Source organism: Pteronotus mesoamericanus, unplaced genomic scaffold, assembly GCF_021234165.1.
Source record: "Pteronotus mesoamericanus isolate MK-2021 breed Mesoamerican mustached bat unplaced genomic scaffold, CSHL_Meso_final contig_199, whole genome shotgun sequence".
Classification (NCBI taxonomy): domain Eukaryota; kingdom Metazoa; phylum Chordata; class Mammalia; order Chiroptera; family Mormoopidae; genus Pteronotus; species Pteronotus mesoamericanus.
Window position 1 is genome coordinate 253,989 of NW_026555083.1, and position 24,249 is coordinate 278,237.

Below are 24,249 nucleotides of genomic sequence, written 5' to 3' on the forward strand. Positions count from 1 at the left end.
TTGTAGTCCGAGCGGGCGCGCTGACGCACTTCGCCGCGGGGAGACGGGCGCCATTGTGCGCCGCGCGCCGGTGAGTACGGCGCGAAACCTCCACCCGTCGGGGGCTGTGCGGTGCCTGCCTTGCTTGCCTTCCTTTCGCTGCCGGGCTGGTTCGGGCGCTGTGGTCGGTGACAGGGACCCAGAGAAAAGACATTTCCTTCGGGCATGGGCGTGGGCCGACCAACCCCCCGGGTGTGGGAGGACTGAGGACCAGAGTTGATTCCCACTGGATGAGGAACGTCGGGAGGGGATCTCGTGTTGCTCCGGTAAATGGGCCTCCAGGTATCTGGGAGGAGGTGGAGACTACCCCGTCAGGATGTTTTCCAAGATGGGGTGAATTGGTCATTTCCCGTTGACCGGGCCGCTTCCGGGCAGAGGACGGGACCTTTCGGGGAAAGCCGTACGCCCCTCCCACCTCCCAAATTCCATCCTCTCAGGACTCTGTTCCTTCCCACGAGACCCGTCGAAGAGGAAAGTATGGCCTCCGGGCTTCCGACGGCCGGGTTCCATGTGAGTAGAGTCCTCTGAGTTTTAGTGCCCCCCCGGGTCTGGGCGTGGGTGTTCGGATGGCGGTGGGACACCACCCTGCCATAGGTGCCTCGGGCCCTGGAACCTCCGCGGAAGGAGAGGGACTGGGCTGGACCTAACCCTGCTGGGCTGTGGAGCCGCAGGTTTCTTCTCGCTGCGAGGGAGAGGTTACTGTAGAGATCATTAGGGGGGATTCTAGTTTGTGTACTAAAAAAACCTTTTTTAAAAATTCTCAACCGAGGCTATGTTTATTGACTTTAGAGAGAGGGAAACAGCCACGTGAGAGAGTCTCCTGTGCTCCTCAATCCAGACTGAATGCAAAACTCGCGCAGGTGCCCTGCCCCGGGCTCGAACCTGCGGCCTTTCGGTGTATAGGACCCGCCCCCGCGTGGGCGGATTCTAATGTATTGGCCAGATCTCGGGGAGACTGACAGGTCTGACGTCCAAGCTAGAGGTCACACGAGTTCAGCCACTAGAAGGAAAAGTGGATCCTGGACAGGTGTAGAAAGTAGAAAAGCCCAGGCAGTGGGTGGGGCCTAAAGGCTTGGGTGTCATGATTCAGGTCCTGGAATCCCGCGAGGACGCGAGAGAGACACTGATGTGTTAGAACCCCCAGGTTAACGTGTGATGGGGAAGTTTGCAGGAAGTGAGGCGCCCTCTTCCACCTCCCGTGTTGTCCTCCTTGCTGTGACCTGAATAGGGCCCAGCTTAAGTTTGCTCAGTGTCAGACAAACTCAGGAACACATAAGGAGACCGCTGGAAGGCTCCCAGGTCATCGTGTAGACTGGCTTGATGTTCTCAGTCACCTGCGTCCTGTCATCGTGAGTGATGGCTGAACAGGAACCTGTGGGTTTTAGGAACCAGTGACTTTTGAAGATGTGACCCTGGGTTTTGACCCGGAGGAGTGGGGGCTGCTGGACCTTGAACAGAAGTCCCTGTACAGAGAGGTGATGCTGGAGAACTACAGAAACCTGGTCTCAGTGGGTAAGGCTGGCCTCTGTGTCAATAAAGATCTGCGCTTTGCTGCTCGAGTGTGGTGCCGTTGGAGTGTGTGTCTGCTTGGGCTCAGGCTGCAGGGAGCAGAGTACAAGGGTCAAGGCTCTGGAGCTTGAGGGAGAGGACTTGACTTTGTACCCATGGGAAAAGGGCGCTTTCTCGTACGACTTCTGACGCTTCGCCTAGTCCGTCCCTCAGAGGCCTGGAATACCGGGGAGGTGGTCACAGGAATCCCCGAGGACACATGGTGTCCGTGTCCAACAGCCCAGGGGTATCGTCACAGACCCTGATCCCTTCCCGCTCTTTGTGGTTAGTGTGAACTTTTCCATTCTTACGTTAGAAACTGCATCGTTGTGGCTGCGAGCATTATGTCCCTGTTAAAAGCAGAAAGAAGGAATGGGAGGGAGCCACCACCCAGACTAGTGCTGTTTTCACAACTGTCACATTTAGAAGAAGAGGAAAAGCCTATGGCCTCTGCTGACAGATTTCCCTTTGTGACTTGTTGGCCAGAACTGGGTCTCACTGCCACCTTTATCAGCAAGGGAGTCCAGGAAAGCAAAGGTGACCAGGGTGGGGTGGGGGGTATCATCACTGCCGTAGACCAGAAGTCACATTCCCCTAGGGGGCAGCATGTGCCACAGCAGTAAAGCATTTTCTTCCGAACACAGACCCCCAAGCCCTGTCTTTTTTCCCTTGGGCAGAGCATCAGCTTTCCAAGCCAGATGTGGTATCTCAGTTAGAGGAGGAGGAAGAGCTCTGGTCGGTGGAGAGAGGAATTCCTCAAGACACCTTTTCAGGTGAGAACCAGGCACATGGGAGTCCAGCAGGGAATGGGCTGAGTGGTTGGTCAAGGACTGGTACCTTAAACAGAGAAGGTGGGAGAGGAAATCCCAAGTGGGGCGCTGTGGTGAGTGGCCGCAGACGGGCCGGACCAAGCTCTGCAGTGTCCTCTGGTCTCAGGGTCAGGCGTGTTCTCCTTGGTTGAACATAACCCTGTTGCTGGTGATAGGTTGGCAGTAGTGGTTCCCTCATTCTGCTCCACTCGCTGGTGACTGCTCTCCCGACGTGTAATCACCGCTGCCTGGTGTGTGTGTCTGGTCACACCTTTATAAAATGTGTTTACATACTCATACACAAATACGCTGTCTCCGACACAACCATAGTTCAAAATAATGATTTTTCAGCTCCACGGTGGTGCAAAAATGATACCCATACGACCATTCTGCTTTTCGCTTTCAGTACAGTATTCAACAAATTACATGACATATTACACATCATTATCAAGTACGGTTTGTGCTAGATGATTTTTACCCAGTTGTAGGCTAACGTACGTGTTCTGAGTATGTTTAAAGTAAGCTGGGTCAACTGCATTTTCAACTTAGGACGTTCTCAATTTACGATAGGTTTATCAGGATGTAACCCGATCATAAGTTCAGCATCTGTATATGTTTATATTTTGGGAGTGTTCTTAATACAGATAGGTTTGTTTCATTTTAGCAGATTTCGTATAGTCCACGTCTAATTTTTTTCTCTTTGTGGACATTCAAGTTACTGCAAAAAACTTCCTTGCATACATTTTTTTTTTTGCACGTTCAAGTTGGTTTTTCTTCTAGGTAGGGTTTGTAGAAATGGAACTTCAGAATCAACCAAAGATGTAAGCTAAAAATCTGCTAGCAACAAATTGTTGTCTAAGACCCTTTGAAATACATGTACCTGCTTAAGTGCATGAGAGCTACTTTTCCCTTTCATTGCCCGTGTTTTGTAGGGCTTCTTAAGGTTTATAGATCGGATAGGAAAAGATAGTATGTTCCAGTTAGCTAATTTGCCCTTTATGAAATTTCACATATCTCCCTTTTACTTTGTGAAATTACCCATATTTTCATAAGTTTATGAAGTGGAGGGGAGAGAGAGAGAAACATTGATGTGAGAGAGAAACATTGCTTGGTAGTCTACATACATACCCTGACTGGGACTGGACCCGCAACCTAGGTGTGTGCCTCAACTGGGAATCAAACCTGCGACCTTTTGGTGTACAAGATGATGCTCCAACCAGCTGAGCCACGCCAGCCAGGGCTGTATTTTTTCTTTTTAAAGATTCTGCTTATTTACTTTTAGAGAGAGGGGAGGGGAGGGAGAAAGAGAGGACGAGAAGCATCAATGTGTGGTTGCCTCTCGTGCACCTGCTACTGGAGACTTGGCCCACAACCCAGGCCTGTGCCCTGACTGGGAATTGAACCAGTAACTCTGGTTTGCAGGCCAGCACTCAATCCACCGAGCCACACCAGCCAGGGCTGTATTTTTTTTCTTGTATGAGTTCAGATACTGCCACCTCCCTGCCTTTTGGGTGAATCTTGGTATATTATGGATGTTAATATTGCAAATACACTAGACCAACATTTACCTTCTACTTTTATTTAATTTCCATAAAGAAGTTTTATGATTTCAGGTATTTATTTTTATTCCTATTCTAGGTTTTGTATCATGTAGGCAGATTGTGCACATTCTTTTTTGTATTCTAGTATTTTTTGGTTTTGATTTAGCTGTGTTATTTAGCTGGCATTTCCCATGTATATGGTGCAGGGCACAAGTTCTTTCAATGTCAAGGGTCCCCAGCCTCCGGACTGCGGACCAGGTCTGGTGCGGACCTGTTAGGGACTGGGCAGTACAACAGGAAGTGAGCTTGAATGTAATACACTTGCGTCATCCTGAACCACCTCCCCGTTCCCCAGTGCGTGGAACAGTTGTCTTCCACGAAACCAGTCCCTGGTGCCAAAAAGGTTGGAACTGCTGGTGTTGGGCACAAGTTCTCTCAGTGCCCGTTTTCTGACTAGGTTCTTTTACTTAATGAAACATTGCTATTATCATGGACTAAATTTGCACAGTCACCGTAGACAGTAGGCTTCCTCGGCCTCTGCTCCCTCGATCTCTGTCTCTTGAGTAAACACCGTATGACTGTACTTAATTGCAGCTTTGTAAGTACTTATTTTAACTTTATAACAAACTTGGATAAGTGATAGTTCCTCTCCTGATTAGAAATATTGAGAAGATCCCATTAGAGTACGAATTACATTTGATTGGATTGAGCAATCTCCTGATGCATAATTGGCGTGTCTCTTGGAGTTTCTCAACACAAGGGTCTGAGGAAAGATCTGGCTCCACTGCTTTGTCAGGCCTTTTAAGTACTGTCGGGCTTTCACTGTAGCTGATGTACTGCTCAAGTCAGTCTTCCCTTGCAGTCTTGTGTCGTTGTTCCATGAATCTATCCTGCTGCTTAAACTCTCTTCATTAATTTTCTCAGTACAAAGTCCTTTATCAGCAAGTATAAAGCAGGCAATCATATTAATTTTTTTTCATCTTTTGGACAATCACGTAAATACATCAATCACAACTGGTACTTCCAAAACACTGTAAAACTGAGAATGTGAAGAGTGAGTGGTCTCTAACTGAAACAGGAAAGTTTCTGGGTTTTGATGAGTGTGATACTTGATTTTGCTTTGATTTAAATCAGTTTTCATCTGGATAAATAATACTCTGGTGCTTTCTAATAAATGAAAATCAGTAGCCCCAATTACCCTCCACAACTTTCCAAGGTGATCATAGGGATAATCTCCTTTGAGTAGTTAAGACAATGACATAATAAACAGGAGCACCCTGTTGTAATGTGATGCTGAAATCCAATGGCATTTTTTTGGACTTTTATATCAATACTCAGAAATTGTGTTCGGGAGGTGGAGTGGTTTGTTTGTATTTGTGTTTGCTGTCTTTGTGATCCTTTGTGTCAGTGGGCTGGCTAAGCAGAGAAAGCTTTGGGTGGTCTCACTTCCGCGTGTTCTCTGAGCTTTAATACAACAGACACTGCACGGCCCACTTCTGGCAGCATCAGCTGTGCAATCTATTGCCCGGCCCCGTCTCGGGTGATGACCCGTTTGCCACGATGTAGCGGCCAGATTCCTCACAACTCTTTGCTCTTTTCTGGACACCATGTTTCAGCATTGATGATGCAGAATTAATGTTTTGTTTTCCATATTCAAATTCATTCCTTCATTAACCAAGAGCACAGGTCACTGAACTCTACCCTCACCAGCAACACCAGCACTGGTCACGCCATGGTTTCTGTTCCCCCTCGGTTGCCCCCTTGATCCAGCCTCCTAATATCCCTCCTGGTCTCTGTGGTTCTGACTGTGGCAGGTGTGTGTCTCATCCTCCCTGGAACTTAATTAGGTCCCCTCTCCTGAGGGACCAAACCTTCCAGCTGTGCTCTTCTGCCTGATCTAGTAGTTTCATGAATCTAGCTGCCATGGGGGACATTGGGCACCTATGGTTCTGCACGTCTCATGTGACAGGAGATTTAGGGGCGGTGCCTCATAGCAGAGGCCACATGCAGGAAGGCTCATCAGGACACTCTCCTGTCTGCTGTGCCTGAGGTGGTAGATGCCTGGCTCATCTCTGCTCTGTCAGAGTCCTTTGTGTGACGTTTTCTCCTCACTGCTTCCTCTTCCCCCATAAATCTCTGGAAACTCTCCTGTGTCCCATGCAGTATACTAAACACTTTGATAGTAAACTCCATAGTCTAGTAGTTGACAGCCTTCTACAAACAAGTTACACAAATGTAGTCATGTAAACACAGATAAATAGTGGTGAATACCGAGGAAAAAAGGGCGTGGCGTAAAGCGGGAGCGGGGGAAGGTGGTTAGGAGACACTGAGGGGGGAGGTTGAAGCTGATTCCAGGAAGAAGAAAAAGTATTCTGCGGACGTCTAAGAGTGGTGACGAGAGCTTCCAGGCACGGAGACAGTTCGGAGTGACTGAGAATGGAGCAGGCTTGGCATACCCAGGGAACCGAAAGTCACCCAGTGGGTGGGTGATAGTAACCGAGGGATATTGACATGCAACTACAGTTCAGCAGGCCACACAGGGCCCCCGCCGTGGGGGAGTTTGGTTTTCATCGAGTGGGTGTGGTGTGGCTTTTCACAGATCATTCTGGGTGCTTGTGAAGAGCTGTGGTGGAGCAGATGGAAGCACATAGGGGGCCATGGTAGTAGGCAGGGAAGGGGCGATGGTACTTGGTCTGAGAGAGTAGCAGCAGCCTTGAGGAGAAGGCAGCATGGGACTCCTCCCCATTCGTAGGTGGATTCAGTGAAGTTCGATGAGTAATTGACCAGGGGGTACAAAACGGGAGGCTTCTGATAATTTCTCATATGTAAAGGCTTCCAGGGATTTCCTTATGTGTGTATTTACTAAATATGCTCTTTTTATATGTGTCAACATCTCATTCTAAAAAATACAGTAAAGAAGAATTTTTGGAATTACACAGTGATGTGGGGAAGTCTGGTAGAGACATAGAATTTTGAAGGATGGAGATAGTGGTTGTCTTTTTCATGTTTTCTTGAAATAATTTTTTAAACAAATTACCTAAATAGTACAAAGAACTTCCTAATAACTTCCTCTAGATTCAAGAGTTTGGAACTGTCTCATGTCTTGACCCATTCTGTTAATCAGGCGTGAATGGGAGGGGATTTAGAAGTTTGTAAGCCTGTTGAATGCACCTGTGTGAACCTCAGGAGGAGGTCCGAGCAGCGTATAAAAAAATACAGGAATCGTAGGTGGTTGGAATGGCATAGTTGACCCTTACGGGGGACAGCCATCTCTTGCGGTGGTCTCTTACTCCCCACAACTCGTGTGGCTGTGTTTCTGCTTCATGAGGAGACCTGGGAATGAGTGGCAAGCTAGGTCTCTCTGGCTCCCTGGGATAGCAGAAATGGTAGCACGGACATTGTTCGAAACAGAAGGAAACAGTACATGCTTAAGACACATGGCATTCATCTTCAAGTAGGTATTGGGTTAGGATGCTATGAAGATGAGGAATACGGATAAATAAAAAATCTGACAGCACTCAATTTTTGGCCATCACACAGTGTTTTTTTCAAGAAAGTATTGCCTTATGTGCGGTTCAGGTCTAGATTTAATCATTAGAAAACCAGTGGAGCAAAGACTCTATTTTTCAAAATCTATTTTGAAAAAATAGTAGAAAAGCCTGAAGGGCATGTAACTTTCTTGATTTGTCAAGAAATTAAGCAGGAGGTGAGTCCTACAAATACAAATGTGGCACCTCTCCAAGTGGCAAGAACATTAGTAGAAAAAAACATGAGATGCTTTTGGTGAGAGGAAGAGAGGAAATCCTCTAGATTTCATCCTTTTTGTAGCCTGAGGTGACTCACATAGGAATAAAGCAAACTTGGGGATAAGAAATCAGTTGTTTAATACAAGGGATTCAAGAACAAGACTGAATGAGTGTTTAGTGCCAAAAATCCTGTTTTCAGCTGATCTTGGCCTACTTAAAGACAGGGCTCCACGGGAGACTAACATTCAGAGCTCCTGAATGTAGAAATTTTTTTTTGTGAGTGTTCTAACATGTGAACTCAAACAGGGACAAAAATCCCAGGAATATGATCCTAGCCGAAAGGGTTCTGGTCTGATTCAGCCAGTTTTGAGAGAATTCATGCTGGACAAAAAAAATTCATTAATATGAAAAAGTTCGTATACCACATAATTCCATTTGAGAACTCTGAAACCATTGGCGCATGATTGCTTTGGAAAAGGTTTCATGCATAGCTCTCTTACTCAGCATCGTAAGTCTTTTGGAGAGTACCTGAGAATGTAATCCGTGTTAGGAAGGCTTCAGAAGTCACAGAACGCACTGGCAAGCTCTTCAGTAGGAGTCCTCATTGTTTTCACATCAGAGGACTCATATGAGAGCAGACTCACTGTCATCTGTGCAGGCAAACCATAGCCCCAGGCCTCATCTTATCTGACAACAAGCAAACAAAAAACCTTACACTGGAGAGAACCAACTGAACTGAACAATAATAATAAAATTGATCATCTTATTTTTATACCAGATAAGCCATACAGAAGGCAAACTGCATAAAACTGAAGGTAAAAGTGTACAAGTAAAACAAGTCCTGTCTTTTCCAATTTGTTTTGTTATCTGATCTGAACATCTGGAGCAAATATTAAATAACACGGGTGAGAACAGGCATCTTTATTTCATTTACTACTGTATTTCCCCAGTTGCTTAGACAGTGACTGAATCTCTAGTTCAGGAAATTGTTGAATGAAAAAATGGCTGAAGAAACTGCGAGTCAAGAGGACATCTTCAAAGAGAGGAGACTTTGTAAACAAGGCCAGAAGGGGTGAGGGATGAAGGAAATCTTGGGATGAAATAGCACCGTGAAGAGTTCTGAGAGGCTCACATTCTTGGAGGCTGGACCAAGAGTCTAGGATCATGAGAGGCTATCAGACATGTTTTAGCTGGAACCCAGCCTAGCCGATTGTGATCACATACTGTGCAATCTTTATTTGAGAACACTTTATGTCCTCTGTCTCCTTCTAGGTATGCGTTTTCTTCATGTGTTTCGTTCTCTAAGACCCATGCAATCTTGATCCTTTTTGTTTGTTTAAAGATTTTATTTATTTTTAGAGAGAGTGGAAGGGAGAAAGAGGTAGAGAAACACCGATGTGTGAGAGAAACATCAGTGAGTTGCCTCTCAGCCTGCAGCCTAGGCATGTGTCCTGATTGGGCAATGATCTTTTGGTTCATAGGCCGGCACTCAATCCACTGAGCCACACCAGCTAGAGCAAATCTAGATCCTTTTATCTGGGGAACACTCTTCCAGATGTCCAGATGTAGTACCCCAGGTAATTTCAAGGCCTGAAATACCTAAGCTATTAATTGAATATGAAGGAAGACAAATGAACTAATAAGCATTTGGCACATTTTTGGGGGGCTAGGGATGGGGGACCTCCAAAAGTCCTAATGAAAGAGGAGAAGTGATAAGAATCAAAGCAGGAATAAATGTATCAGAAAAGCAGGAGAAAAAAATACTCTTTAAGAGCCCATTTTGGGGGATAACTTAGTCTATCTGAAAGCCTATGCAGGGGAGAAACTATACAGATATTAAGTAGCACATGAAGTTGTTTCCATTATACTACTTTCCACAATTTTGCAAAGAATGAGCCAGTTTTGTGTACTATGATAAAAACCTCCACAATATATGGTATGTGTGTGTTTCTTAAAATATCTTTCAACATGTCTCTTACATATGTAAAGATAATACGGATGCAGCCTTGGCTGTTGTGGCTCAGTGGATTGAACACTGGCCTGCAAAGCAAGGGGTCTCTGGTTCGATTCTCAGTCAGAGCATATGCCTGGGTTGTGGGCCAGGTTCCCCAGTAGGGGACACACAAGAGGCAACCACACATTGATATTTCTCTTCCTCTTTTCCTTTCCTTCTGTCGAAAAATATATATTAAAAAAAAATGGATGCAAATAATTTGATTCCTTTTTCTTAAAAACGTACATATAAAACCCAAATATGAATGTATGTTGATTGCTTATCACTGTAAGAATGTAGAAACTGATTCGCTGGGATTGCCTCCCAAGAAGGAAAAACTGGGTGGGAGACTGATTTTCCATTTTTAGAGGTGCTGCCAGACCATAACTATGAAGCAGTCAGTTACATCTCCGTGCTGACCTGGGCAGTGAATATCTTCTACTTTTCTGATAAAAGGTAGTTTCCATAGAATATGAACAGTTCAATGCAAAACAGACTGGCATGCTAACAGGTTCTTTCTGAAAAGTATCCGAAAGCAAAAAATGATAAAATCATGGAGGAGACAATATTTACAGCTCATAACCACTCTTTCAAAAAAAAATTATTTATTTATTTATTTATTTATTTATTTATTTATAGGGAGGGGAGGGAGGCAGAGAAACATCACTCTTGCTTCTTGCACACCCCAACTGGGGACCTGGTCTGCAACCCAAGCATAGGACCTGACTGGGAATTGAACCTGCAGCCTTTCAGTTCAAAGGCCAGCATTCAATCTGTTGTGCCACAACAGCCAGGGCACAATCACCTTTAAAAAAAAAAAAAAAAAAGGCTAATCTTTGAAATAGTAATGAGTTCAGAAATGTGACAAATTACAAAATAATACAGAAACTAATAATTTAGATCTATAACAGGAATAACCAGTGTAATACAGATAGAGGAAAGATTTTGTTAATACTTTTTTGAAATGGTATGTAAGAATAAATTAGGGAATGGACAGGCTCGTTTTAAAGAAAGCTGTTGGGGGATGTGGAAGACTCAAGTAGGTGTAAATACTGTCTTACGAAGGCTCACAGATGCCAGGAGTATATGAAGTTCCAGGCTTGACTAAGTCCTACAGTCTCCAGGGAAGTGCTGCTGGAGCTCTTTTACCTGTGGGAGCAGGAATGCCAATGTGTGTCCCTGCTTGTCTCAGAAGCAGCAGGTGGCGGTGTTAACCAGGTGTCCTTTTACCCCTGGCTTGCACTTCCAGCCACTGCTCAGGCTCCAAAGCTGAGGGGAACTTTGGAGCATCAGCAGTCCTCCCATGATCATTTACATATAGGACACAATTTCAGTGCCAGTGAGAGTTTCTGGAATTTGACAGAAATGGGAAGTCCACGCAGAAGTCTAAAAGGTCTTTAGCCGTGTTGTCAACAAATGCACTTGAGCACCTGCCAGAGTGCCAAGCACTGTTACAGGTGTAGTGAGGCTCTTCTCCTTGGGCCTCCTTTCTTTCCAAAGCACGTGTGGCTGATTGAATTTAAGCCAACAATCATGAACATACCAGGTCAAGTTCTCGCTTGAATTGGCTGTCTTCCCCGTGTTCCTTGGTTGCCGGCAGCACCTGGCTGCTGCGTTGGACAGTGTGTATCTAGAACGTTTCTGTGAAGTTCCCCATGGCAGTGCTGCTCTAGGGGTGCAGAGGTGACAATAAGCAAGTTAATGGACCAGATACTTTGAGATGGCAATCAGTGCTGTCAAGAGAAATGACACAATGGGACATGCTGGGGACAATGGGGAGGCACGGGTGGTTTAGAACTGGGCGGGAAGACATTGTTGAGGAGGTGACGTCTGAGCTGAGAGCTTGGTGGAGAAGATGTTGGGAAAGACTCCCAGGCAGGCAGATGGCAAGTTTGAAAACCTCTAGATGAGACACAGTTGGGCACATCTTAGAAAAAGTAAGATGGTGGCTGTGGGTAGTCCCGATTGGTGTAAATGGCACAAAAACACAGGGTTCAGATCCCAGCTGCTGTGTTCCCCGTGTGGCCTTGGGCAGGGTTCTTTGCATCTCTCAACATGGATCATCTTTGTGTGAAGGTTGGACACCTGTTTATTGGGACCGTAGTAAAGTCCATGTCCTGGGGGTCCTTCATGAAATGGTAGCTACTGTTACTGATTAAAGACTGACTGATATAAAGGTGATCATCAAAGCCTTTAGCAGATCCTTCTCTGGGCCTGGCTGTGGGGTTTCTGTCACACAAAACCCAGCTGGCAGCCGCAGAAGTCTAGTGAGGGTGTTAAATTGACATATTTGTGGACTGGTAGCCACAGTACACCTGGTTAGTCAGCGTTCACTAGGAAACTGCAGTGAGGGAGCCAGCTTACCTTGGAAGGGAAGCAATGGAGAGAGAAGGAACATGAGAGAAAACAGCAGCTCCCACCAGCCTTTGCTGGAAGCTGGACGTAGCTGTGAGTACCTGATCACTTAAGGTAAGGAAACTGCCCAAAGATTGGAATTTCAATAATCTGGGAGAGAAATCGGAAGTTACAGGTCAGTGACTTACATTGTCCACATTCTCCAGGGGTCCCCTGGTGGGTTGAAGGCCAGGACTGGTGTCCCCCCCGCAGGTGGCTCAGTATTACAGTGGTGTGAGAGCAATGTGCCTTCGGTAGAAGTCGTATTCCACATTTTTATCTTTTCCCAGGCTAGTGATAGGGGGTATGATACTGTCTTGCAATGCTGGTCAGTGGCAGAGTCTCGGCTGCCAGTCAGCCCCGTGAGGAGGAGGGCGAACCACCAGCACTGCAGTGTGTACCGTGTTGCCAGCTCTGTATGGACATTGTTTGTGTTTTCCCATCCTGCTGAGCCTACAGAACTCACCTGTGTCTGCTGCTTCTGGTAAAAATTAGAAGGTAGTTTCTGTTGAAATTAAACTCAAGATAGCTGTCCAGCAATGGGCTAATGTATTATTTTGAGCATGTTTAAGGTAGGTGGGGCTCAGCTGTGGTATTCAGTGGGTTGGGTGTATTAAATGCATTTTATTTTTATTATTGACACTATTACAGATGTCCTCCTTTTCCCTGACTTTGCTCACCTGCATCTTCTGGCCCCATTCCCTCTGGCCATCACCACACTGCTGCTGTCTGTGTCCATGGGTTATGTATACATGTTTGGCTAATTCCTTCCTCCTCTTTAAGTCTAAATGCATTTTCAACTTACTACTTTGAATTTATGATGGGTTTATGAGGTTTTAAGTCACGGAGCATCTGGAGCTTCAACTGATAGGGATTGTTTTACGCAGTCCCAGAGAGGTGGGGTGATCCCTCAGTCAAGCTCTGCCTCAGTGAAGTGAGGATCCAGTTCCCTGACAGGTGGTGAACCTGAGAGCTTCCATTTTTCTGGTAAAGATTACCTTAGAAGGCTGGGAATGGTCCAAGGGATGAGAGCCTTCAAGGACTGAGGCGCCTAGAATAACACCCACCAGCTTCGAGGCTTGTGGCCCATCTGATTTACTGCATAGCACGCAGTATGGTAACTATGCAGAACCTGTATCGGCCTGAATTGGGGGATCCACACTCAGCACCATGAGGACCGGCAGAGTTCCTGACACTCAAACCGAGAAAGGTTCTGTGGCTTAAAACAGAGTTAACATTTTTCAGCAAGCATTCAATGCAAGATTTTGAAAAAGCATGTTGGTGCCCCCAAGGATAAGAGGAGAAACTAAAATTAGAGGAGAAATAAGTAAATCAGAAACTGAGTGGGGGCAGGAAGACGGAATAGGATAAAAAATGCCCAGTAGTTATTTTAAGGGAGAAGGCACTAAATAAAAATCCCTCTGATGAGCCAGGGAATATAAAATGAATTACTTCTAGAAATTAGGGAGCTATGAAGCAATACGGAGAAAGAAGGTGGTTTTTAAGGGTCAGGCATGGTCATTGCCCCGCACCGAGCCCTTGGGAGGCGCCCCGGCCCCGCCCATTCCGTAATGGGGGAAGGGGCACCTGTCAGGTCGCTGTCCCAGGCTTCCCAGCTACCCTCGGGGGAATTTCAAACCTTACGAGCGAGCGTGAGTTGAAAGAAAAATAAGTGAACTGTGCTTTCACATTCAGAATGTGGCGCGGGAGAGGGGAGTAAACCCCAGGCACCTTAAAGAACAGGGAGGGGGTTAAATTCTAAAGATAGTGGCAGATACTTACGAGTTAGGAAAGGCCCCTAAGCATTCAGAAGCTCTTGTTGAGAGAAGAGGTTGGAAATGATAGGTCGAACTCCTGTCACTCCTACCAGGGGCGGGGGGCGGGGGGGGTCACTTTATACGTGGTTCGTGAGTGTTCGGCGGTGGCCGAGGGTTGCGACGTGCCTGGGTCATGTCTGCTGTGCAGCCCGGCGCGCCCAGGGCCAGCCTGGGGCGGCCCCGCCCCGCGCTGCACGAGCGGGGGCCCAGCCGCTCGCTTCCCGGTGGCGCGCCGGGCGGCCGCAGCGCCTGTGAGGTCTCTGCCACTGTGTGGCGGCAACACAGACGACCCAGGTTTGAAGGACGCTGGGAGGAGGGGGACCAGGACGCCCTACCCGAAGTGGAGGGAGACGAAGTGGGTACGGAAGCTCCGCCTGCGCCGGCCCTGTGCCTGGAGCTGAGTTGGGGGTCATGGGAGGGGATGGGGGCCCAGGACGCCGGAGACCGGCGCCCGGCAGCTCGCCGACCCAGGGACGTGCCCCCGTCCCCCAAGCCGTGAGCGAGTCTCGGCCGGGGCGGCGCCGGAAGCCGCGCCGCGGAGGTTCCTGGGAGTTGTAGTGTCCGGTCGCTGAGCTCTGACGCACTGCTGTGCCGGGCGGAAATTGGGGCCGCGGGCAGGATGCGGCGCCGCCCGGGTTCGCCTTCGGGAAAAGCGAGAAGGGGCTTTTGAACGTCTGGCCTCCCAGCGCCTGTTTATCATCGCGTGCCACTCGGGCAGCACGTGCTGGGAGGGTGCGGACACCGAGAAACGCCCCGCTCCTCTTAACGTCGCCTTGCTTTTATTTTAAAGGTTTTGCTTATTAGAGGGGAAGGGAGGGAGTAGCAAATGCCGAACAGTTGCTTCTCCGGACCGGGCCGGCAGCCAGGCATGTGCACTAACCGGGAATCAAACCGGCGACCTTCACAGGCGGGGGCTCAACCCATTAAGCAACATCAGCCAGAGCTGCTTTTTTTTTTTCTTTTTAAGACAGCCCCAGTTATTCCTCAGGAATGATTTTTGTCCTTTTTACTTCACGCGTAGGAGCTTTCCTATGTTGTAATAATACTAAAAATCAATGTGGTTTTTTAAAAATATATTTTTAGAGAGGGGAAATGGAGAAAGGAAGAGAAACAGCACGCTAGATACATGGATTGGTTGCCTCTCGCGCACCCCCAGCCGGGGACGGGGCTTGCAACCCAGGCATGTGCCCTGACTGGAATGGAACAAGCAACCCTTTGGTTCACAGGCCTGTGCTCAGTGTGATTTTTATTTTGAAGTTTTTAATTTGATGTCATTTTTAATGCCTCTGTGGGAATCTTTCCCAGTGTCGTGAACAGTGTTTTCTAGTGTTGCTCAGGTAATGTGTGTCATGGAAATGAACCCACCCAAATGAGGATGGGCAGAGCCATTGTAGCCAGGGGCTCAGCCAGCATCCCTTTTGTTGGGTAGAGACTGTAAGGCAGGCAGGACGAGTGATAATTTTCGTGAAAAATGGGAAGGTTTTGATTGGAGGCTATAGGCTTGCGGGAGGCAAAAAATAGAAACTAGAGACCACTACCCAAGTCCCTGCCCAGTGGGCTCGTCCCGTCAGAATTCTGTTGTCATACGAGGTCTGGCCTTTGTCTCTGAATATTCTCTGTCTGCGTCTGTCATCTACAGGTAGCACGAGGGTGTGCTTCGTTAAGGCTTTGAGGTCATGCTGTAAAGTTCCTCTCCAAGCAGAGTTGTGCTAACCACTTAATGCTCAGTTTTGAGGATTTGCTCTTGAGGTCAGCCACACTTTCTGTTTTAAAAACAAATCTAGTTAGGAATGAATCATAAAACGTGGTTATTTACAGTTTAAATTGTGTCCCCAGACCCAATTCCACCTGGGGAGGCGTGCGTTTCCCCACGCCAACTAGCAGTTCTCAGACACCAGCAGGGTTTCAACTCCATGTTGACACTTTTACCTGGAGATAACATCAAATGCCACAGGTTAAGCCCTACAAGTCTGCAGCCCCCTGCAAATACCCCTTCTCCCCACATGTTTCCCAGAAGTCACCTCATTAACAAAACAAGACACCTGGAGCTGTGAGCCAGGAACTGTTGATGAAGTCCAGATACAAAAAATATATTTTGGTCATTCAGATGACCAAATATATGCTTATATTTAACCCTCACCTGGGGATATGTTTATTGATTTTTTTTTTAAGTTACTTATTTCTAGAGAGGGGAAGGGAGAGAGAAAGATAAACATCAATGTGAGACATCAATTGGTTGCCTCTCATGCTCCCCCAACTGGGGGCCTTGCCCGCAACACAAGGCGTGTGCCCTGACTGAGAATTGAACTGGCGACTCCTCGGTTCACAGGCTGGCACTCAATCCACTGAGCCACACTAGCCAGGGCTGTTTATTAATTTTAGAGAGAGAGGAAAACAACATCAATTGATTGCCTTCCATACACTTGCCAACTGGGGATTGAACCCACAGGCTTTTGGTGCCTGGGAGAATGCTTCAACCAACTGAATGACCTGGCCAGGGCTATATGCTTCTTATAAGTCATAATACTTTGTTTCTTCTTTTTAAAAGATTTTAGGAAGAGGGAAAGGGAGGGAGAAAGAGAGCAAGTTGTGCAAGAGAAACATCGATTGGTTGCCTTTTGTGTGCCCCCAGCCTGGGACCTTGCCTGCAACCTAGGCATGTACCCTACCCGGGAATAAAACCAGTGACATTTTGGTTCACATGCTGGTGCTCAAGGCACTGAACCACACCAGCCAGGGCACATGCTTTTTGTATTTTTTTTAAAAGTCTTTTAGAATTGGTATTTCTTCTTGGAGTTGTAGAGAGCTTCCTTATGCCCTATTGCTTTGTGCACCCTCCTTAGTGTTTCAGATCCTTCGTGTACTTTTCTTCAGCGGGTGCTCTTGCGGACGCCACACTAGGACACGGAGCCCCTGCCTTGCCCAGTTTTAGTCTGGGCCACCATGGAGGCAGGATAGGTTCTGTTCCCCTTGTGGGCAACAGGCAAATAAAGCATCAAAGGCCTCTTCTCAACCCTTGTTGTCTACCTGGCTTTTTTTTTTCCCCCCCTTGCTGTAGTGAGGTATAATTTACATACCATAAAGTGTACAATTCAGAGCTTTTACCGTATTCACAAGGTTGTGCATACATCGTTACGATCTAATTTCAGAACATTTTCAGCATCCCCAAAAAGAAACCTCATATCCATTAGTTATTACCTCCCAAACCCCTCAAATCCCCCATCTCCTGAAAACCATTAATCTAGCCCTGGCTAGGTAGCTCAGTTGTTTAGAGCATCATCCTGAAATAACAGGGTTGTGGTTTTGATCCCTGGTCTGGACACATAGAGGAATCAACCGACGAGTGCACAAATAGGTAGAACAACAAATTGATACTTCTCTCCCCCCCCTTCATGAATTAATAAATTTATTAAATAAATTAAAATCAATAAATTTTTAAAAATCAGTTCCTTTAAAAAAAATCTAATCTACTGTCCTTATGGATTTGTGTATTTTCAACATTTCAAATAAATGGAATCATACAGCATACGGCCTTTTGTGTCTGGCTTCTTTCACATAGCATAATGTCAACATTCATCCATGCTGTAGCAGTACTTCATCCCTCTCATCCCCGCTTTTTTCCCATCCTCACCAGAGGATATGTTTTTTTGTATTGATTTTAGAGAGAGGAAGAGGGGACAGAGAGAGGGAGAGAAACTCATTGGTGTGTTTAGAAACATCAGTCAGTTGCCTCTTGTGTGCACCCCAACCAGGGATTGCACCCGCAACCTAGGTGTGTGTCCTGACCGGGGATCAAACACGCAACCTTTTGTTGCACGGAATGATGCTACAACCAGCTGAGCCCAGGGCACTGTTTAACTTTTTGAGGGCGGGCCATTCTGTATTCCTACCAGCAGTGTGTGGGGCTTCCAGCTTTTCTGTGTCATCACCAGTTGTTAGCCTCCCTCTTTGTAATAACCTCCCTAGTTCATGTTGTTCACGTCCTGTTATGTGTCTTGTATCTCATGTGGTTTTATTTAGCACTTTCTGGGTGATGAATGATGAGCCTCTTTTCATGTACTCCCTAGTCATCTGTCTTGCTCTGCTTTTGACTTCTAGAGTATCCTAAGGCTCAATTGGACCCTCAGTTGGATCATTTTCCTGCCGAGGAGCCTCTGATGAAGATCGAGGTTGTTGAAGTTCTCACACTGAACCAGGAGGTAGCTCGTTCCCGAAATGCCCGGATCCGAGCCCTGTATGCTGAAGATGAGGGCCTGAGTCCAGAGGTCCTGTGGGAGCCCACTCAACCGCTGCTGGGCAGCCATCCAGCTGACTCTGAGGCTGCACGCCAGAGGTTCCGAGGGTTCCGCTTTGAGGAGGCGGCAGGGCCCCGAGAGGCCCTGGCGCAGCTCCGCAAGCTCTGCCACCAGTGGCTGCGGCCTGAGGCGCACTCCAAGGAGCAGATGCTGGAGCTGCTGGTGCTGGAGCAATTCCTGGGCACGCTGCCTGGGAAACTCCGGGTGTGGGTGGAGTCACAGCACCCACAGGACTGTCAGGAGGCAGTGGCCTTGGTGGAGGATGTAACCTGGATACCCGAAGAGGAAGGTGAGTGCAGTGGAAATGTGGGGAGGGGGACACTCCTGTGGGGGCACCTTGGATGATGGAGGTCACATCCACTGCATCTATGCCGAGGACATCTGCCTCCCCTATGTGTTCCTGAATCAGAGCTTGATGTGCTTCCTTGTTGGCATGCCTGCTGTTACCTTTAAAACAAGGCCTTTGAGAATGGTTTTCTTTCTGAACCCATTTGTGCAAATGGAAGGTCTCAGGCCCCACCTTGCACCTACTGAAACTCTTGGGTGGCCCCGGCCCTGCATTACATAAGGAGCCGTCCATCCATAGGCCTCTGATGGAAGCTCTCAAAAAAAAGTGCTTCATTGTCCCCCAAAAGCCAATAGAAACCCTGACTTTAGTCACACAGGCATATCCCTGCAGGTGTCTTCTAACGTCACATGGTGGGAGCTGTGGATAAGTGTTAAAAAAGGAACACAGGACTTGTGGGCTCAGCAAGCCTTCAGTCTAGCAGGAAGGATGGGAATTTGTTGAATGAATGTGTGTGAGACACGTGTGGTTGGGAGGTCCTGACCGTGAGGCCTGTGGAAGCCAAGTTGCTGTAGCCGACACCTGGTGCAGAGCAGAGCTCAGAGGCAGTAAGACAGATATGCCAGGCAGGGGAGCATCCCCTGTCCAGGCCCTCGTGGGACCTGTCATTATGTTCCAGGATCAGAGGCTGGTTCTGTCTGTACCAGAAGGAGCACAGGTCAGGCTAGCAGGGCCCTCGGTAGGTGTTACCCTAGCGCAACAGGAACTGACCCGAGTTCCAGGGAGAGCAGCAGGATTTCCTGGAACTTTCAAGCTTCCCCAGGTTGCAGCATGTTGTGGCTGGTGGGCCACCCAGAGCTGTGACCGCGTCTGCTGAGAAGGGTGGCCATGGTGGCAGTTAGGGGTTGCACTTGGGAGCTGACTCCATGAGGCTTGGTTTCTCAACAGAGTTGGGTCGAGTTCTTTTGAGCTCAGCCATGTTTTTGCTCACCTCAGCACCCCATGCAACATCTAGTGGGTGCCCAGAAGACATTTCTTGAGCAAACAAATGATTGTGTGATTTTTATGATTTGGTTGGGGGGTGGAATCCAAGGTGGGGGGTGGAATGCAGGGGCCAGCACTTCTGGGAGAAGCTAGTGTGAAGGGAACAGTGTCTCCTCTGCACTGAGTCCAGGCTGTCCACATCCTCGTTCTTTGAACCTGTGAATACGTAGCCGTACTTGGCCAAAGTGCCTTTGCAGATATGATTAAGTTGAGGATCTGGAGTCGGGGGGTGGGGGGGATGTCGTTGGCTACCTGGGTGGACCCAATATCATCACAAAGGTTCTTAGAGCCAGGCAAGAGGGTCAGAGGCAGAGGAGCGCTGATTACTGATGGCAGGAGCAGAGGTGATGTGAGGAAGCTGTGAGTTTAGGATTTCAGGCAGTCTCTGGAAACAGGAAAGGCCAGGACCAGATTCTCCCCACAACCTCTGAAAGGGATAGTCATGCCAGTAGCTTGCTTTCAGCACCATGAAGCTTGTGCCAGACTTCTGATCTCTTGTCGTTGTACAGTGGCAAATCTGTGTTATTTTGAGCCTCCATTGTGCCAGCTTCTCACAGCAGCAGTGGAGAACAAATAGACCACTTGTCAGTTGAAAGTCAGTGAGTCTTTCTGTGTGTAACGCCTTGGGTTAGTATTTGGACAGCAGGAAGAGGCCATCCAGAGAATCCTGAGCAACCTGCATTCGTGGTCAGCATTTCAGCCGAGACTCTTGGGTGTGGCTGCCACAAAACCTTGCACAGAATGTCCCAAGGGAGGAGAATACATTGAAAAAGCCCCAGGGTGGACTAGCTTCAGGCATGGCTGGACCCAGGGGCTCCAGTAGTGGCCTCAGGGCTTGTCCTCTCTCTCTGCTGGCCACTGTGGGCTTCACTCACAGGCAGGCTGGCTCCCTTTGGGGCCGCACTGCAGGGAATTCTTGTAAACAATCCCCAGTAAGTTTCTTTGGCTCTGCTTGGCCCAGAGTTTGTCCCTGATCTATCCCTGTGGCCAGTTGGAAACGACGGCCTGGTGAGCTGGCCTGGGTCCCATCACGTGTGCCCCTTGATAGTGAGGGTGGACTCATCATTATGGAAGCCCACAGACCACATGTGAACGTGTAAGGAAAGTGGGGGTTGAGAAGGGCTGTGAGGACGAACAGGGTGGGTGTGCTGGGCCCTGGCTGGTGTGACTCAGTGGACTGAGCGCCAGCTTACAAACTGAAGGGTGGCTGGTTCAGTTCCCGGTCAGGGTACATGCCTGGCTTGTGGGCCAGGTCCCCATTTGGGGGCACGCAAAAGGCAATCAGTTGATGTGTTTCTCGCACATCGATGTCTCTCTCTTTCTCCTTCCCTTCTCTAAAAATAAATATATATTTATTTATTTAAAGATTCTACTTACTCATTTTTAGAGAGAGGGGGAGGGAGGGAGAAAGAGAAACACTAATGCATGGCTGCCTCCCAAGCGCCCCCCACTGGGGACCTGGCCCACAACCCAGGCACATGCCCCGGCTGGGAATGGATCCAGCCACCCCTTACTTCAGAGGCCAGCACTCAATCCACTGAGCCATGCCAGTCAGAGCTAAAAATAAAAAATATATATATAAATTAAAAGAAATAGGTGTATTGGGAGAGTGGATTGGGTCTTGGGAGTCAGGGGAAGTCCCACCCTCTACATGGTGACAGCAGGCTGTGGAGAACTCAGAAGACACAGAAGTGGGGTCTCTGCCTCTGAGGAGAAGGCATGAAGCCAGCGGCCGAGGCGAGTGGGGACCTGAGGAGGCCCCATGAGTCCCGGAGGAATGTGGGCTGTCCTTACACTGACGACACCCAGCTAACCCCTTCTGCTGACGTCTGCTCCCAGCCTCTCCTGACCTGGACCCGACCTGCTCTCTGGAGATCACAGCTCAGCAGGAGGAAACGGAGAAAGAGAAGGAGACCACCTGCCCAGCGAAGGCACTACCTGAGGTGTGTGGGGAGCGTCACCCTTTCCTGCACTGGTCACAGCGTCCACTGTGAGGTGGGCTGACCCTGAGGCCCGCAGGCCAGGCCTTTTGGAGTTTCTGAGCATGAAGGGCAGGAGAACTCTTTTCCTTCAGAATGAATACTTAGGTGTTTATGATTGAAACAGTCTAAGGTTTGCTTCAGAATAACCCAGAGCAGGGGCGTGGACAAAACAGGGCCACTGAGGCTCACAGAGTGTGACCTGGCCACCTTGCATATGTGGCATTAGTTAAGGCTGCTGCTGCTGGAAGTTGCTTACGCCTGGCACTAGCACCAGCCTGCGTGAGCTGGCTCTCGTGTAGTAAGCACTCTGTGGTGGGCGTCAGGGGGGCTGTAGTCAGGGGCCCCCAGGGAATGGGAGGACTCTATCCAACCCATCTGTGCCTCTGCCCCTGGTGGGCAGAATGCCTCCCAGATCCAGGCAAAGGGTGGTGGGGAGGCCTCTCTCTTTTTCCTGTGGTTCCTGTCAGTTCCTCAGAAAGTACTGATCACGGCTGCCTGGGGGACAGCCTCATCCCCAGGCAGCTCCCCTCTCACTACGTGCTGGAGGCTGGAGGCAGGAGGCAGGAGGCTGTGCCCATCATGGGATTCCTGTGGGGTGTTGTGGGGAAGGGTGAGCTGGACACAGGTATGGGTTGGCAGGGTAGTTTTCTTGTAGCATTTTGCAGCTCTTAGTGAAGTAGGGCCAGCCTCAGACTCTGGTTTTGTGAGAGTCATGTTGGACCTCTTCCAAGTCAGTGTTTCCAGCAAACCCCCAAGGAAAAGCTATCCCCTCCCAGCACAGCAAGCTGTCGGGATGTCCCAGCTGGTCTTCCTTCTGTCCCTTGGATGGCTCCCTGACTCATGCTGAACAGACACACAATGTGTGGCATTGTAGGAACCAGTGACCTACCTGGATGTGGCTGTGGACTTCAGCAGGGAAGAGTGGGATCTGCTGGACCCAGCACAAAGGACCGAATACCACGATGTGATGCTGGAGACCTTTAGACACCTGGTCTCCGTGGGTAAGGCCTTGCCCACACTGGACACTCCACCATCCCAGGACAGACCAGGGATGCTGCAGGGACGCAGAGTCAGTGATGGCACCTTCTCTGGGCCCAGTTTGAGGAATGGGCGTGCCCTCAAGAGTCCCTTGCTCCATCTAGGGCCTTTAATTGGCACTGTGGACCTGAAGGGGTGGGCCTTGTGTGGACAGAGGCATCTGCAGGTCCACTGAAGGACTGATCTGTCCACCCTGTGGGTGTGTAAGGGCAGCACAGGACTTTGGAGAGCTAGACAACCACTCCGGCCCTTGGCCCAGCCCCTGATCTCCAAGCTTAGTGTTCCCCACATTGCTGCTTTACTGCTTTTCTCAGTCTCTCCCCCCAGGTTGCAAGACTGAACTTGGGGATTAAAAAAAAAAAAAAAAATTCCCAAGCTTTTGAATAACTAATTATGGCTCAACCCCTTCAGCATTTTCTCTGTGTGGAATACACACCTTTTGGTTTTTTCCAGGGTGGGAGACTACATTGGAAAGCAAAGAATTAACCCCAAAATCTCCTGTTCCTGAGGCAGAACCAGCCCATGACCAGAAAGTTGACGAACCCTCAAGGGCCGAGGCCCTGTCCTCTACCTCAGGAGAGGCTTTGCAGGGTGGGGCCCCAGAAGCTCAGGACACAGCATTGAAACATACGGAGCTGACTCAGGAAGAATCCCTCCCTCAGAAGCAGCACTGTGAAAGCCCCAAATCCCAGGCAGACACGGGTCTTAACACAAGCCATGTTTCACTCCAGAAAACTCTACCTAGGAAACACTTGCGCAAGCGTGGCTCACGTGTTAAAAAGGTGACGCATAATTCACGTGAAAAAACCCATCAGAAGAGCCACAAAGGGAACAAAGCCAGGGAGAGCAGTGGTTGTGGGATCCTTGGCAGGAGCACCCAGCAGGTTACATTTACAAGAATTCATAAGGGGAGCCAAGTTTGCCGATGCAGCGCATGTGGTAAAACGTTCTGCAACCCGAGATACTTCTCTGTACATAAAAAAATCCACACAGGAGAGAAGCCGTATGTGTGTCAGGACTGTGGGAAAGCCTTCATTCAGAGCTCCTCTCTCACGCAGCATCAGAGAATTCATACTGGAGAGAGACCATTTAAATGTCGTGAGTGTGGGAGGACTTTCAACGATCGCTCAGCCATCTCCCAGCACGTAAGGACTCACACCGGAGCCAAGCCCTACCAGTGTCAGGTCTGCAGAAAAGCCTTCCGCCAGAGCTCCCATCTTGTCAGGCATCAGAGGACCCACACTGGGGAGCGCCCCTACACATGTAATGAGTGTGGAAAGGCTTTCACCCAGAGCTCGCACCTCATAGGGCATCGGAAAACACACAGTGGGGTGAAATGCAAAAAGAAACACCTACCTCATGGTGCTAAAGCGTGTTGAAGAGATGCTGCCTTTTCAACCCACTCCTGCATCAGAACGTGAATGTGGTTGGTATTCAAAAAGAAGTGTTGAAGGGTGATGCTCTTGAGACCAAAAGACAACCAGGGAAACCATCCCTAACTAACTGGTGGGGTGTCATTGCTAATGAATATAACAGTTGGAAAAACAGATTTTAACTTTTTACTCAATTGATGTGCAGTTACAATATGGTCATTAAAAGTGAAATTAGTGAAACCTCAGACTTGCTTATAATGAAAGTATGCACTGATACTATATTTGTGGTAAAGTATTTATGTGTATGAACAAGGACTAGAAGATGAATAAACTATATATTTCTG

At 48.4% G+C, this 24,249-nt stretch overlaps 1 protein-coding gene across 7 annotated transcripts; it reads left to right on the forward strand.

The window, feature by feature from the left end:
• On the forward strand, positions 1-24,249 carry ZNF274 (zinc finger protein 274). 7 transcript variants are annotated; one of them, XM_054567819.1, is made up of 8 exons: positions 1-70; positions 477-549; positions 1,425-1,551; positions 2,265-2,360; positions 17,986-18,471; positions 21,352-21,455; positions 22,369-22,495; positions 22,986-24,249. In XM_054567819.1, exons 2-8 carry the CDS (start codon positions 517-519, stop codon positions 23,909-23,911), a joined length of 1,899 nt encoding a protein of 632 aa, XP_054423794.1. In that variant the 5' UTR covers positions 1-70; positions 477-516; the 3' UTR covers positions 23,912-24,249. The 7 variants fall into 7 exon arrangements, with proteins under 7 accessions (XP_054423794.1, XP_054423791.1, XP_054423792.1 ...); XM_054567816.1 differs by having other exon boundaries at positions 20-70; positions 23,046-24,249; XM_054567813.1 differs by lacking the exon at positions 1-70 and adding an exon at positions 161-305.

Excerpts from the sequence above, each read along its gene's own strand:
- ZNF274 (XM_054567819.1), top strand. The coding sequence starts at position 517 with ATGGCCTCCGGGCTTCCGACGGCCGGGTTCCAT. Across the intron at positions 18,472-21,351 it reads CTGGATACCCGAAGAGGAAG|CCTCTCCTGACCTGGACCCG; the intron begins GTGAGTGCAGTG and ends GTCTGCTCCCAG. Across the intron at positions 21,456-22,368 it reads CAGCGAAGGCACTACCTGAG|GAACCAGTGACCTACCTGGA; the intron begins GTGTGTGGGGAG and ends GTGGCATTGTAG.